The sequence below is a fragment of the Sinocyclocheilus anshuiensis genome, unplaced genomic scaffold, assembly GCF_001515605.1.
Source record: "Sinocyclocheilus anshuiensis isolate Anshui unplaced genomic scaffold, SAMN03320099.WGS_v1.1 scaffold45, whole genome shotgun sequence".
NCBI classification, from domain to species: Eukaryota; Metazoa; Chordata; class Actinopteri; order Cypriniformes; family Cyprinidae; genus Sinocyclocheilus; species Sinocyclocheilus anshuiensis.
Window position 1 is genome coordinate 951,170 of NW_015536467.1, and position 14,146 is coordinate 965,315.

The window sequence follows — 14,146 nt, forward strand, 5'->3', positions numbered from 1 at the left end:
TATAAAATATTGTAAAATAAAATAAATGATTTACTTCTGTGCTTTGTATAGTTATGTGTTTATGCCATTTGTGCATCTTGATAATCTGTCCTAAAACCTCCTTAAATTTGCAAAGTTCCCTGGTACATCGGCTGATTAAGTATAATGTTTTGCTTGCTAATGTTTATGACGTGACATGTGACATGTGGCCAAGTATGGTGACCCATACTTGGAATTAGTGCTCTGCATTTATCCCATCCTGTTATTAGCTTTTACCGGTTGTTATCGAGGGATAGCGTACCTCGGAATGTCGCGACTGACCAATCAAAATCAGGTATTCCACAGAGCCGTGTAATAACAGTAGTTAACTACATTTAAAAAAGTGAACAATATTTCTGCAGAATTTATTAATCTTAGTTAATGTTAATCTTAACATTTACTACTGCATTTTTAAGATCATAAATTGTGAACTAGCATGAACATTGTTATTAACTAATATTAACAAAGGTTAGTAGACATGTTATTGCTCATTGTTGGTTAATGTTAGTAGTTAATGCATTAAAATTAATGTTAACAAATGGGACCTTACAGCTTTATAAAATAAATAAAATAACATGTAATATATATATATATATTGTGCATCTTGATAATCTGTCCTAAAACCTCCTTAAATTTGCAAAGTTCCCTGGTACATCGGCTGATTAAGTATAATGTTTTGCTTGCTAATGTTTATGACGTGACATGTGACATGTGGCCAAGTATGGTGACCCATACTTGGAATTAGTGCTCTGCATTTATCCCATCCAAAGTGCACACACACAGCAGTGAACACACACACACACCCTGAACACACACCCGGAGCAGTGGGCAGCCATTTATGCTGCAGCGCCCGGGGAGCAGTTGGGGGTTCGGTGCCTTGCTCAAGGGCACCTCAGTCGTGGTATTGAAGGTGGGAGAGAGCGCTGTACATTCACTCCCCCCACCTACAATCCCTGCCGGTACAAGACTCGAACCCGCAACCTTTGGGTTACGAGTCCGACTCTCTAACCATTAGGCCACGACTTCCCCATGCATTTATGCATCCTACATTTACTTGCATCCTACATTTACATTTTACAAATTTATGCATTCCCTGAGAACCAAACCCATGAGCTTGCCATTGCTTAGTTTACGCTATGCTGTTTATGCTGAGTTACAAGAATGCAAGGGCACTATCGTCATTATACGATAATATCTGAATACAGAATGCAGTACTTGACCAATCAGAATTCCAGACAGACGTGTAATAAGTCATATTAGGCTATGCATATTTCATACCTGGCCTCTCTGAATTTTTTCAGAACCCCAGGACGGTCCTGATTTCGTCTCCTTCTGAACCAGCGCTCCACTTGTCTACTGGACCAGCTGCATTTTTTGCTCAGACCGTCAATATCTGCCTGATAAGAGATGGAAGAGAGCAGAAGGCTAAGTCAAGAAATATTGTAGATCATCTTGTGTTAGAAAAGAGGCATGTTGATTTTAGTATAACTGTTTATGCTTCATAATTCTGGTTTTATTTGACCAAATGCTACCAAAATAAATAACTGTACTTTAATAAATACTTTACGTATTTAAAGTCTTTTCAATTGTCTCAAATTTTCTAAGGGTGTACAATTGAATAAATAATCAAGTAATAAAATTCAATATATATTTAGGCTATATATAATATAGATTTTAATTTGTAGAAAAACACATTAAATCAGACTCTTACATGAAAGCATTAAATCCATTTCTGAAGGGGAAAAATGCTTTATTAGCTATCAAACCTCAAGCACTTGATCTGGGTTGATGGTTTAATCTAATAAATTATTTACAATATATTTAACAATACAACCTAAATCTTGCACATAGTTACATTTACTGTGTATGGTGGGTAAAAATAAAAGAATAAAAAAAATTGGAAACAAATCCTAAATATGTGATCTAGATGGAACTGAGTTCAATTAAAGTTTCCAAAGAAATTTTGCAGAAAATCTTGTCTTAAAGTGCCGCTATTATATTATTTTTGAAACTTACCTTTCATGCAGTGTGTAACACAGCTCTAAGTGAATGAAAGCATCCTGCAAAGTTTTAAATCTGAAAGTGCACCATGTATAAAGTTATCGTCTCTCAAAAGAAAGAGTCGACTCTGAATCATTGAAACTAGTCGTTTTTAAGACGAATCCCAAGCCGTTTCATGTTGATGTCAACATGAAACATTAGCATATTGCCCACCCACTTGTTGGTCTTTTCCGTTGGTCTGAATGAAAATGCAAATTCATTCTTTGCCACTAGGTGCCGATTTTGGAGCGGTAAAAATAGCGGTTTCCCCGGTAACAACACAAAGCAGCACTGCGCTCACAAACGCTGCTTTATCAGGCATCACAGGCAAGATGAAATGAAAATGAGACCAATCAGACCAATCACCGCAGATTAGCACGCAAAGGAGGGGTTTGGAAAAATGAATCGTTGAACGAATCGGGAGTCGTTGAGCAAGTAAGGTAAAAATAAATGCATATTATAAGACAATGAAAGTGTTTTTTGACCTTGCATGCATGTCAACCTGTTGTTGGGGACTCCCAAAACCAAAATATGAACCTTTATACCCATAATAGGGACTCTTTAATGTCTAAAACAGTGGTTCTCTCCAGTGATCAAAGCCAAAGGCGACTTGGAATCTGATGTGGATCTGTGATATTGTTGAGTGAGGGTAGATTTTACCTGTCCTGGATGTTTTGATTTTGTAATGAAATAATGTTCAAGAACAGCATTGTGCTCCACTTTGTATCTGGTCTTCTCTGTAACGCCAAGCGAAGCTGCGAGCGGTGTCGCTATCAACCTAAAAAGACAGACATTAGTAGATTTAGATTGTTAACATTTTTGATTATATGCAATTCTTAACATTAATTTCCAAGTATAAATCATCCCTGAAGCATTTTTACATCCTTCATGTGAATCCAAATTATATTTCATATATCAGTTTTGTGGGGAAACTAACTAAAAAGTACTCCAGTAATGTTTTATTTAAAACTTCATAAATACATCAAAAGGGTAGTTTACTTTAAATAAGCTTTGTAGCTTGAAAAGTTCTCCAACACTGATCATATTTGTTGCAAAAAATATCATTAACAAATTCTCACGCTGGCCTCTGAAATCTGCCCTCAAATGATTGATCAAATTTCCATTTCCTGCAACATAGCCACAGAAATTCCTCAACTGACTCACCTTTCAAACACGTATCTGACTACAAGGAAGACTAAAGCATATGGCACAGTGACGTAGAGGTGGGATGCTCTGGCGTAGACGAGCCCTTCCTCGTCTTTGAGATCGGCCCACGTGAGGTTCCCCGGCAGCCACAGCCTGTCCCACCACAGCCACTCACTAATCGTCCCAATCATGACGTGATCTGGTGAACACAAGCATAGCCAGACAAGATTTTACATGTCATGCTTTAAACATATAGGTGTTTCATGTCAACAACCCCTAGAGCAACGATAAACATCTCAGATTATATTACTGCATTTATCAAGCAAGAAGCTGTTCCTAGTGATAGAAGAGTGTTTTTAACATCAAACCAAAATTGACATCATTTACTCTCTTAAAGGAATAGTTCAAATTTGCATTTACTCCCTCTCAGGCCATCCAAGGTGTAGAAGAGTTTATTTCTTCATCAGAACAGATTTGGAGAAATGTAGCATCGCATCACTTGCTCAGCAATGGATCCTCTGCAGTGAATGGGTGCCGTCAGAATGAGAGTCCAAACAGCTGATAAAAACATCACGATAATTTGTTTCTTACAAACACACAGCTTTTCTCTTCTCAAGTCATTAAATGATGGACTGGAGTGGTGTGGATTAATTGAGGATTATTGTGATGTTTTTATCAGCTGTTTGGACTCTCATTCTGACGGCACCCATTCACTGCACATTGCTGAGGAAGTGATGCAATGCTACATTTCTCCAAATCTGTTCCAACGAAGAAACAAACTCATCTACATCTTTGATGGACTGAGAGTGAGAAAATGTTGTACATTTTGATGCATCCATTTGTCTTAATCTTTTTTCCTCTTTATTGATAGTAGATCACCTACAAACCGTTATATACTAAACATTTCACTGTAGCATACATCATCAAACAGTATTAAAGTTTATAGGGAACTCATAAATATTTAATTGTAGTACCTTACAAAAAATATCGATTTTTCTAATAAAGAGAGATGGAGATTAAATAGGAGATATTCAAATACTTATTATGGATTTACAAAACAACTTCATTAACAAAATAAAGAGGGCAATAGAAGTATAATCATAAAATAATATTGTCATCTCATAATATGAAATAAAATATTTTCAGTGCAAAAGTATGATAAACATTTGTGCACTAAATATAGAATTTGCAAGTAATTTAAATACAGAATTAAATGAGTCAGTTAGATTTAGCCTCAGACATATAAGTATTCATGATAAAAATAAGGCTTACTCAGCGCTGTGGATTTATGCCAAAAACCAAAACAGATTCTCATTACTTTTTTATTAATGTTTTACAGTATTCTCCTGCATCCATTTAAACCTTCAACAAACGTGCAACGAAAGCACAATTTCAATAATACCAAACAATAATAAGGTAAACAGTCAAATTACGTAAAGACTCTGTGTTAAAATGCTTGAGATTCTGTAGCTGTGGTATATAATCAGTTTCTGAGCCTTAACAAATGATTCACAAAATCTGTTGAGTGTTGACGACCAAACAGCTCTGCTGCTACTAAAAACAGTGTTTGATAGAGGCGATGCTGACCTGGGGCAAAACCACAAGCTTATGTACCTACACACACCTGAGACGCCACCTGATCTGGGAATACAAGTAGAGCTGGTGTGAATCTACATGTTACTGTGTTGATTTCAGATCCATTTAGTAAATTACACATTAACAGCACTTCACACCCAAGTTAAATACCATCCAAATATTAGCTTTCATATACAAGGAAACTAATTCGCTATAGAGGGAAATATTAATGAGTTTACCACAAGTGAAAGTATGTCACAGACTGAAAAATAACGTAATCCTGGGTTATCTTAGTTCAAGTTTAGCACTGTCTGAACTGGGTTATTAATTAGTCCTGGATAGGGTTTTGAGATATTAAACTGTGCAGTAAAATATTTGAATATTTACCAGATGAATAACTTAAAAAACAATTGGCCAAGTGAAAGGAAATCAAGTAGGTTTTACAAGGATTTGTAGTGCTGTGATGCATCTCATTGTCCCCACACAACTCAATTAATTTTGTAATAAATTTAAAATTAACATTATTGGCAAAAATAAAATTATATATATATTTTAGTGCTGTCAAGCGATTAATTGCATCCAAAATAAAAGATTTTGTTTACATCGTATATGTGTGTACTGTGTATATTTATTATGTATATATAAATACACACACATGCATGTATATATTTAAGAAAAATATGTTACGTTTATATATTAAATATGTATATATAATATAAATTATATGAATATAAATATATACATGTAAATATATGTAAATATTTTCAATATATATATATTGTCTTTGTGTGTATTTGTATATACATAATACATATACACAGTACACTGACATATATTATGTAAACAAAAACTTTTATTAGACTGGAGTAATGATGCTGAAAATTCAGCTTTACATCCCAAGAATAAATTCTATGTTAAATATATTGTAAAATATAAAACAGTTATTTTAAATTGTAATGATATTTCACAATATTAATGTTTTTTACTGAATTTTTGGTCAAATAAATGCAGCCTTGATGATTAGAAGAGACTTTTTTTTAATAAACTTACCATCCCCAAACTTTTGAACTCCTAACTAAATGCAAACCATTACTGTATTTTGACCCTTTAATGTATCTGCTTATTCCTTTCACTATAATATAATTGTTCCTTTCTTATATTTTGACTTTGATCAGACAATATGAGCAGCACACAATGTCTTTCTCTGACTGTACTATGACCAAGAGAACGACCAGAACACCATGTCAACTGAACATAACAAAGAGCTCAGAGTCTGTTTGAACAAGACGCTGAGTAAACAGAGCTGCCTCCACGTGTACAGATCACACAGAATTATTATCACCCGTCCCTTCAACCCCATTACTGCCACACTATCTTCTTTCTTAACCATTTCTGATAACAAGAAACTATAGGATAGCTGAACGGAATAGTTCAAATTCAAGAACTGGTTAACTTAAGCACATAAAAATGGTTCACACTTTAGCACTACAATACAAGTCGCAATTTCTAAGACACATTTCAACAAATACAACCATTCATTTCAACGCTTAAAGATTCAGAGAGACCATAATGGTGTTTGGCAGTAGCTAAAGTTCAAGTGTCAAAGATTTACATCTTCTACTTTGAGCAGCCATCTAGATCTTACATTTTCACACCAACAAAAGCATCTTGATTAAAGCTGCTCAATAATTTTTTTTATCAAATTTTGATTAGATTTCAGGAACAGCAAGAAGAAAGAATTTAATAAGACCAAAGCAAAGAGACATTAATCTGCTAATGAAGTTTCCTAAAATGCCCAAAAAACAACTAACAAAAAAACCTGGAATTAATAGTGCCACTACCTTCCAGTCTCAAAACCCAAAAGCTCAAACAAAAAAAGTTTACACATGCTTTATTTTCCATTAGTCGCTTTCCAAACATAAAAGTCCTTCTTATTTTCTCCATTCGTCTTGTTTAAAACTCAAGTCAATGAATGAATGAAGTTTCTTAAAGGAGACATATTATGCCCCTTTTTACAATATGTAATATAAGTCTCTGGTGTCCCCAGAATGTGTCTGTGAAGTTTTAGCTCAAAATACTCCACAGATCATGTATTATAACATTTTGAAAATGCTTATTTTGAGTGGAAGCAGAAACACGCTGTTTTTCGTGCCTGTCTCTTTAAATGCAAATGAGCTGCTGCTCCCCGCCCCCTTTTCCAGAATAGAGCTGCGCCATTACAGCTTGGACCTGCTAAAAAACATCTGTTTTGGTTCTGATTATCATGTTTATCACGCTGAAATCATGCGTTTTAAACCATATTAGTTTAAACTAATGATATACGGTTTTCTGAGCGCACACAACCGAAGCACACGGATAGACAGCGGCCACCAGACAGCATGTGAGTACTAAACTTAGTTCTCATTCACACACAAGTTTACATTAAAAACACACGAGTTACAAAAACAGTCGGTTATGTCTGTGAAGGTAAACAACTGGGAAACAAATCGCATGTTTATTTTAGAACTGTGTGGCAGCAGCAATATACATTAAATAAATCAATAAATCCACTGCTCTCTTGTCCCCTCTGAGGCTGGGACTCTAAATAGTGTTCTGTGCTCATCTGTGCAGCCAAAGACAGAACAGTTAGCATGCTTTGCTCAAACTTTCGCCATGGCATTAGAACTGGTACACCGTTGTCGCTTGCAAAATCAAAATGACGGCACCGTGGGTGGAAACTTACAGATTAAATGGCGGTAATATTATAATGAGATCCATTTACCACGTCACCAAGTGAGCGAAATCAGACGTGCTCATTTTTTCAGATGCTTGCAGAAAAAGGCTTACCAAAACAAAGTTACTGGGTTCATCTTTGTCACGTTTCCTTGGTTGGTAGATGCACCGGGGACCTGATTATAGCACTTAAAACCTGGAAAAGTCAGATTTTCATGATATGTCACCTTTAAAATGCCCCAAAAGCAACAGAAAAACCTGGAATTAACAGTACCGTTCAGTCTTAAAACTCAAAAAAGACGGTTTCCACAAGCTCCACTTTTTATTAGAGAAAATTTCCGAACACCTTTCATAAAAGTCCACCATATTTTCTACATCCGTTAGAACTTGTTTAAAACTCAAGACAATGTCTGCAAAATGAGTATCAAGTCACGTTGCAAACATACTGTATTAACAAGAAGAAACAATTTAATACTAAGGTAGTTTCCTAAAATGCCCAATAAACAATAATAAAAAAATAACAGAAACTTGGAATTAATAGTACCGTCCAGTCTTAAAACTCAAAAAAACAGGTTTCCACAAGGTCTACTTTTCATTAGAGAAACTTTCCAAACATCTCTCATGAAAGTCCTTTCTTATTTTCTCCATCCGTCTTGTTTAAAACTCAGATTGCATTGGCCAAGTCACAATCGCTGGCATTGCATTTCACCCAAGGTCAAGTAAAGCACACGCTTACCTCTGCTTCCTGTCAGCGGCTCAGCGCAGCGCTCAGGTAAATGTCTAATCTCAGACCGCTCGCTGCTGAAGGTGGGAAAGTGCATAACATGACAGCACGGCTGCACTGGAGGCCCACGGGGACGCTCTTTGTTTGAAATACTTTGCGGTCACACCCTGCTTTAGTAGCAATTGACTTGATTCCTCCCCTCCTCCTTACCTTCCTGAGGTCAACAGGCATCGCTCATGCACACACAAAAACTGCGCCCTAAGGACTCGCCTCATTTGCATTGTGCAACTGATAGAGCTGCACTGCGAGGGCGTGATCAGCGGTTCACTCAGCCTAAATGATAAGAGAAAACACAGGCAGTGACTCAGTGCCACGCCGTCTCTACTCACACACATTAATTACCTGGAATTCAGGAGACACCTTTAGTTATTTATAGCAGTTGATCTCAACTAGTGTTACTTCAGGACACAGATTTTACACTGGACATCAAGCGGTGAGCAAACACGATGCAAGAATTGGTGCATAAAACGTCAACAAAAACAAGGTGAATATAAAACCAGTAATGCATTTTATTATGAACTGCACTGATCCAACATGATTAATTATTAACATGACAATAGAGAAATACGCAATTCTGGTTCTTAAATGTCAATAATTTCACCCACGACACAGATCATGTTTTGTTTTCTCTCTTTTTCCCTTCATTTATCTAATTCGGCTGACTTCTGCTAAGCAATAGATAATTTGCACCAAAATTATTTTGATTTCCTAACTGATCATATAGTTATTACATAAAATTATTTGTGCTTTCCTCTTTGATTGGGGTCAGTAAGATTTTTATAAGATTAAGAAAATGCTTATCAAGGCTGCATTTATTTGCTCAAAATACAGTAAAAACAGCAATATTAATAATAGAAATATTATTACAATTTAAAATCCGTTTTGTATTGTAATACATTTTAAAATGTAATTTATTTCTGTGATCAAAGCTGAATTTTCAGCATCATTACTCCAGTCTTCAGTGTCACATGATCCTTCAGAAATCATTCTAATATGCTGATTTGCTGCGCAAGAAACATTTCTGATTATTATCAATGTTGAAAGCAGCTGTGCTGCTTGATATTTGTCTGGAAATTATGATATGACAATTTTAGTAAATATAAAACTATTTAATCAGGTTTATTTATATTGAGGAGCTAGAACAAAATGAAAGGTTTTGTCCTTTGGGATTCTTGATTAGTTTAATTAATTAAATGCTCTTCAGTAACATTTAATGTGAAGAGAGTCTAATTATAGAACAAGCCTAATCATGACATTAAAATGAGCAACAGCTGTGTGGTCTACTGTACTGATGCCTTTCCTTCTGAAAAGCTGTTGGCGACAGGAATGGTTGTTGATTCTGGATATTTGCATATAAACTGATGGAAATTAACTTGCTCTCGTTAGCTGGTGATGTAATTGAAATGCTAATGAGGATGGTGTTGTTGAGCCTAATCCCCCTTCCCAGCCAGTGGAATAAACCTGCAGTTTATATACTATAGACATGCACCTCATATACTGCGCTCACACTTACAGTTTTTACCTTTTGAGCAACAAAAATAATAAAAACTGAATCAGGGACCCGAGTCAAATATTAATAAATTATTGGAAAAATATCAATTATAAATATATAATGAGATTATTTAAAATACCATGGAATGTTGCAATAAATAAAAATACAATGATAAATAAAAATAAATGAGGCATGGAATTATTTTACAGGAAAAAAATAAAAGTACAATGAAACCTAAGAATGAATAAATAAATAAACCGAAAAATAACTAGATTTCATTATGAGAGCTGACACATTTTAAAGCATATTTCATGTCCTTTTTTTAACATGAAAAAATAAAAGTACAAATGTACAGTGAAAATGTACAGTAAGCATAAACATTTCCATTTTACATGAAAATATAAATGCATTTAATGCTTTATTTATGCTTACATTTCATTATTCTTTTATTTTTTTCATATTTCATCATTTCATTATATATACAGTGGGTACGGAAAGTATTCAGACCCCCTTAAATTTTTCACTCTTTGTTATATTGCAGCCATTTGCTAAAATCATTTAAGTTAATTTTTTTTCCTCATTAATGTACACACAGCACCCCATATTGACAGAAAAACACAGAATTGTTGACATTTTTGCAGATTTATTAAAAAAGAAAAACTGAAATATCACATGGTCCTAAGTATTCAGACCCTTTGCTGTGACACTCATATATTTAACTCAGGTGCTGTCCATTTCTTCTAATACTTTCCGTACCCACTGTATATATATATATTAAATCGAGCATTCCATATTGTATTTTATCATTCCACCATATATTTATTTAATTCAATCTATTAAATCCTTCCATAACAATAACTTTGATGCAAAAATTATTTTTTGGTTCAGTGACGTATGTTTATTCACTGCATTAATCGAGGAGGTCATAACAGTTTGACATTTCTGATCAGTAATCTATCCTTGATCATTAGCTTTAAGTCAAAGCTAACTAAGCGTGTTTAGCAGTTTTAGAAGTGAGGTAGGGTTGTAGGGGAAGAGACCCCTGTTATGTAGTCTGGTTACAGCAGTCCTCAAGTCCATAAGACACACAAACACTTTACCCAGCAGAGAATCAGATGCATGTTCAGTCTGCACCATTCCAGATTGAGTCCTACCAGAATCTGCCTCAGTATTCCCAGAGTTCCTGTCAGGAACACGCTCTTCTGCCTCCTCGGATTCGTCTGAGCTCCCATAATCAGCCAGTCGTGGGACATCGTTACCTGTTGACGATCTAGTGCAGGGAACAACATCCAGCGTTTCTGAAACAGCAGAAGGAGCTTGAATGGAAGGATCGGTTCTTCTTCCAGCACTATCACAATCTTCAATATGACGACAAGAGCTAGAGAAGGCCGTCTGGTCCTCGCAGAGAAGCTTCCGGTAGCGGACGCAGTACTCCAGGAAACACGTCTCGGAGGAGATGAGGAAGTCAAGCAGCATGCTGTGGTCGAAGGAGATGGAGCAGTGCAGAAGTATGAAATGACAGTGAGGGTTACAACCCCAGACACAAACCCCAGAGTCTGAGGAGCTCGAACTGTGAAGAAGGGGAAGGAATACTTGTCATTAACTTACTTTTCTTTGTTAAGACATATTCTTACCTTTCTTTTCTAATTAAAAACTGGTAGTACAGCTCCTCTATTTGTGAAAAGATATAAAAAAGACATATAGCTGTCCAATATACTTTTTAGCCAATTACTTAGTAAATAAACAAACAAACAAATAAAACATATCACAACCTTAATGTGCATTAAAATTTATTACAATTTATATATGTGTGTGTGTGTGAGACCCTGGACCACAAAACCAGTCATAAGGGTACATTTTTTGAAATTGAGATTTATACATCATCTGAAAGCTGAATAAATACGCTTTCCATTGATTTATGGTTTGTTAGGATGATTTGGAAAGGCACACACATCTTAAAAGGTCTAACTGCTGATCATGCATATGAGAGCAAAAACCAAGCCCTGATGTCAAAAGAACTGCCTGTAGAACTCAGAAACAGGACTGCATCAAACCACACATCTGGGGAAGAGTTCAGAAAAAAATCTGCTTCATTGAAGCGGACGCAGTACTCCAGGAAACACGTCTCGGAGGAGATGAGGAAGTCAAGCAGCATGCTGTGGTCGAAGGAGATGGAGCAGTGCAGAAGTATGAAATGACAGTGAGGGTTACAACCGCAGAGTCTGAGCAGCTCAAACTGTGAAGAAAACAAAGGAATATTTGTCATTAACTTACTTTTATGTGTTAAGACATATTCTTAACTTATATATTTAATAATAAATATTTGTCATGAACTTACTTTTGTGTTAAGACATATTCTTAACATATATTTAATAATAACTTTTTAATATGGGCTTTATGTCGGTGTGGCAAGACTCAATCCTCTCCTCAGTGTAGATACATGAAAACACACATGGAATTTGAAAAAAAAAAAGCACCTGAAGGACCCTCAGACTGTGAGAAACAAGATTCTCTGGTCTAATGAACCTCAATTCGAAGGCAGCAACATAACAAAATGTGAAATAAACGAAGGGGTATGAATACTTTTGCAAGGCACTGTGTATATATATATATATATATATATATATAGTTGCTTATTAACATGCATGCTCTCTCTCTCTCTCTCTCTATATATATCTATCTATCTATATATATATAAATATATACTTTTAATAATAACTTTTATTTGTTAAGAGGGTAAAACTTGGATTAGGGGACATATTAACTATTAAAGAGTTTTCCCTCAATTGAAAAAACTGAAATAAGTACATTGCATAAGTATTCAAACCCTTAACTCAGTACTTAGCTGAAGCACCTTTACAGCCTCAAGTATTTTTGGGTATGATGCGTCAAGATTTGCACATAAGCATTTGGCAATTTTCTGCCATTTTTCTCCTCACCTCTCAAGCTGTCAGGTTGGATGGGGGCAGACACACATTTTCAGGTTTCTTTTCTGGGGCCATAGACAACTGTTTAAACTGGATGGCCTCCACCCAAACAAACTTGGTGCAAGAGTGCTAAAGGAAAATATCTACTTCTCCCTCCGTCATCCTTCAGTATTGTGTGCCAAACTATTTAACCTGAATGGCACACACACACCTGGACAGAGTATGAGTGACGACAGGACTTCATATCAGCTTCCGAGTCATCATGTGGTTGACACATCCCACAAGCGGCAGCAGGATAGATATATCTATAAATACCGTTAGCTAGCTAAGCTAAACATTCTTAAATTAAAATGCCAAATGCCTAACTTCCCTTTTAATGACTTGCAATGAGAAGCGTTTCTAAACCTGTTGTCCAACAAAAGAGAACACTATAACGTTTTTACTCCACAACTGCTTCCTTTTGTGATCTGATGTGGCTTCTTGAACGCAAGTCAGAAAGCTCTAATACCGGTCAAATGCTTCCTTTTGTGATCTGATGTTGCTTTTCATCACAGAATGAGGCAGAAAATCTATACTGTATGGTAAAAAGGCTATGTCGATTAGCAATGGATTATAAATATACTTAATTATGATGAAAATGATGAAAATAGCTTGAATAACACAGATAAACTATACATTGTTGCAGTCAAGTGTTTATTGTTTATTGTGTTTTATCATTCAAAACATTTATATCTTCTGTTTATTCAGTTACAGCGATAGCAATGCCTTTGTCCATATTAGGGATTTCCTGAGTCCTTTTCCTTACTCATGTGGAGTTTCTGCGCGAGGGCATCCTCTGGCGTCCAGTATGAATGTAACAGACATTAAATGTGTTTATAGTGCTCAATAATGGCCAATCCATCCTATTTTGTTGTTTTTTTTGTTTTTAATGTTCAGGCACCGTTTAGGCACAAACATACCTTCGCTGTGCTTATTCTAATATCGTCTCAGGTATAGCCTTAGCATATTAAACACAAACAGAATAGCATCATCAGTGCCCAGTGCTGGGATAGAGAGTTTGGCATGGTGGGCATGCTTGATTTATGGAGCAGGAAGCCACTTGGCATGAGCAACAAACCTCTGCATGAGCCACCTGTCCATTACGGCACAATTACTTGCTTGCATCTGTGTGACATTTAGTGCTAAGCAGAAAAACAGACTCCTTCTTACTGAAAGCTCCCTTGAAACAAACAGTGAACCTGCCAGCACTGCAGTCACATCTGAGTTAGCGTGACAAAAAGTGGGGTTTCAAAACGAATCTGCGTTGACATGCTAATGCTGAAATGTGCCAAATCAACACGTTTTAGTCCCGAGGTTTTGTTTCACAGGAAATGAAAACTCATCTCTGTGGAACCCGATCTTATTTCGTAGTAATGAGGAATCGCTATTACAAAGCTAAACCTTGTGCCAACA

General features: G+C 35.9%; 1 protein-coding gene and 1 pseudogene across 4 annotated transcripts in view; both read right to left on the bottom strand.

The window, feature by feature from the left end:
• The window catches only part of LOC107692405 (ceramide synthase 2-like), a 23,007-nt gene extending 11,737 nt beyond the window's left edge, over nt 1–11,270 (bottom strand). For 2 of the 4 annotated variants that reach the window (XR_001634650.1, XM_016491482.1), the window contains exons 1-4: nt 10,922–11,270; nt 3,223–3,403; nt 2,719–2,836; nt 1,297–1,415 (exon numbers count right to left, since the gene is read on the bottom strand). Coding sequence is in view for 3 of the 4 variants with exons in the window: in XM_016491482.1 (XP_016346968.1) it covers nt 1,297–1,415; nt 2,719–2,836; nt 3,223–3,403; nt 10,922–11,243 (740 nt within the window). In the remaining variant the exon portion in view is untranslated. Of the gene's footprint in view, nt 1–1,296; nt 1,416–2,718; nt 2,837–3,222; nt 3,404–7,605; nt 7,635–8,227; nt 8,501–10,921 lie in introns of those variants that run through there. The other 2 variants (XM_016491593.1, XM_016491661.1) reach the window with 2 other exon arrangements.
• Nucleotides 11,271–11,397: 127 nt separating this feature from the next.
• Nucleotides 11,398–14,146, bottom strand: part of LOC107692868 (protein Lines homolog 1-like) — a 13,470-nt pseudogene continuing 10,721 nt past the window's right edge.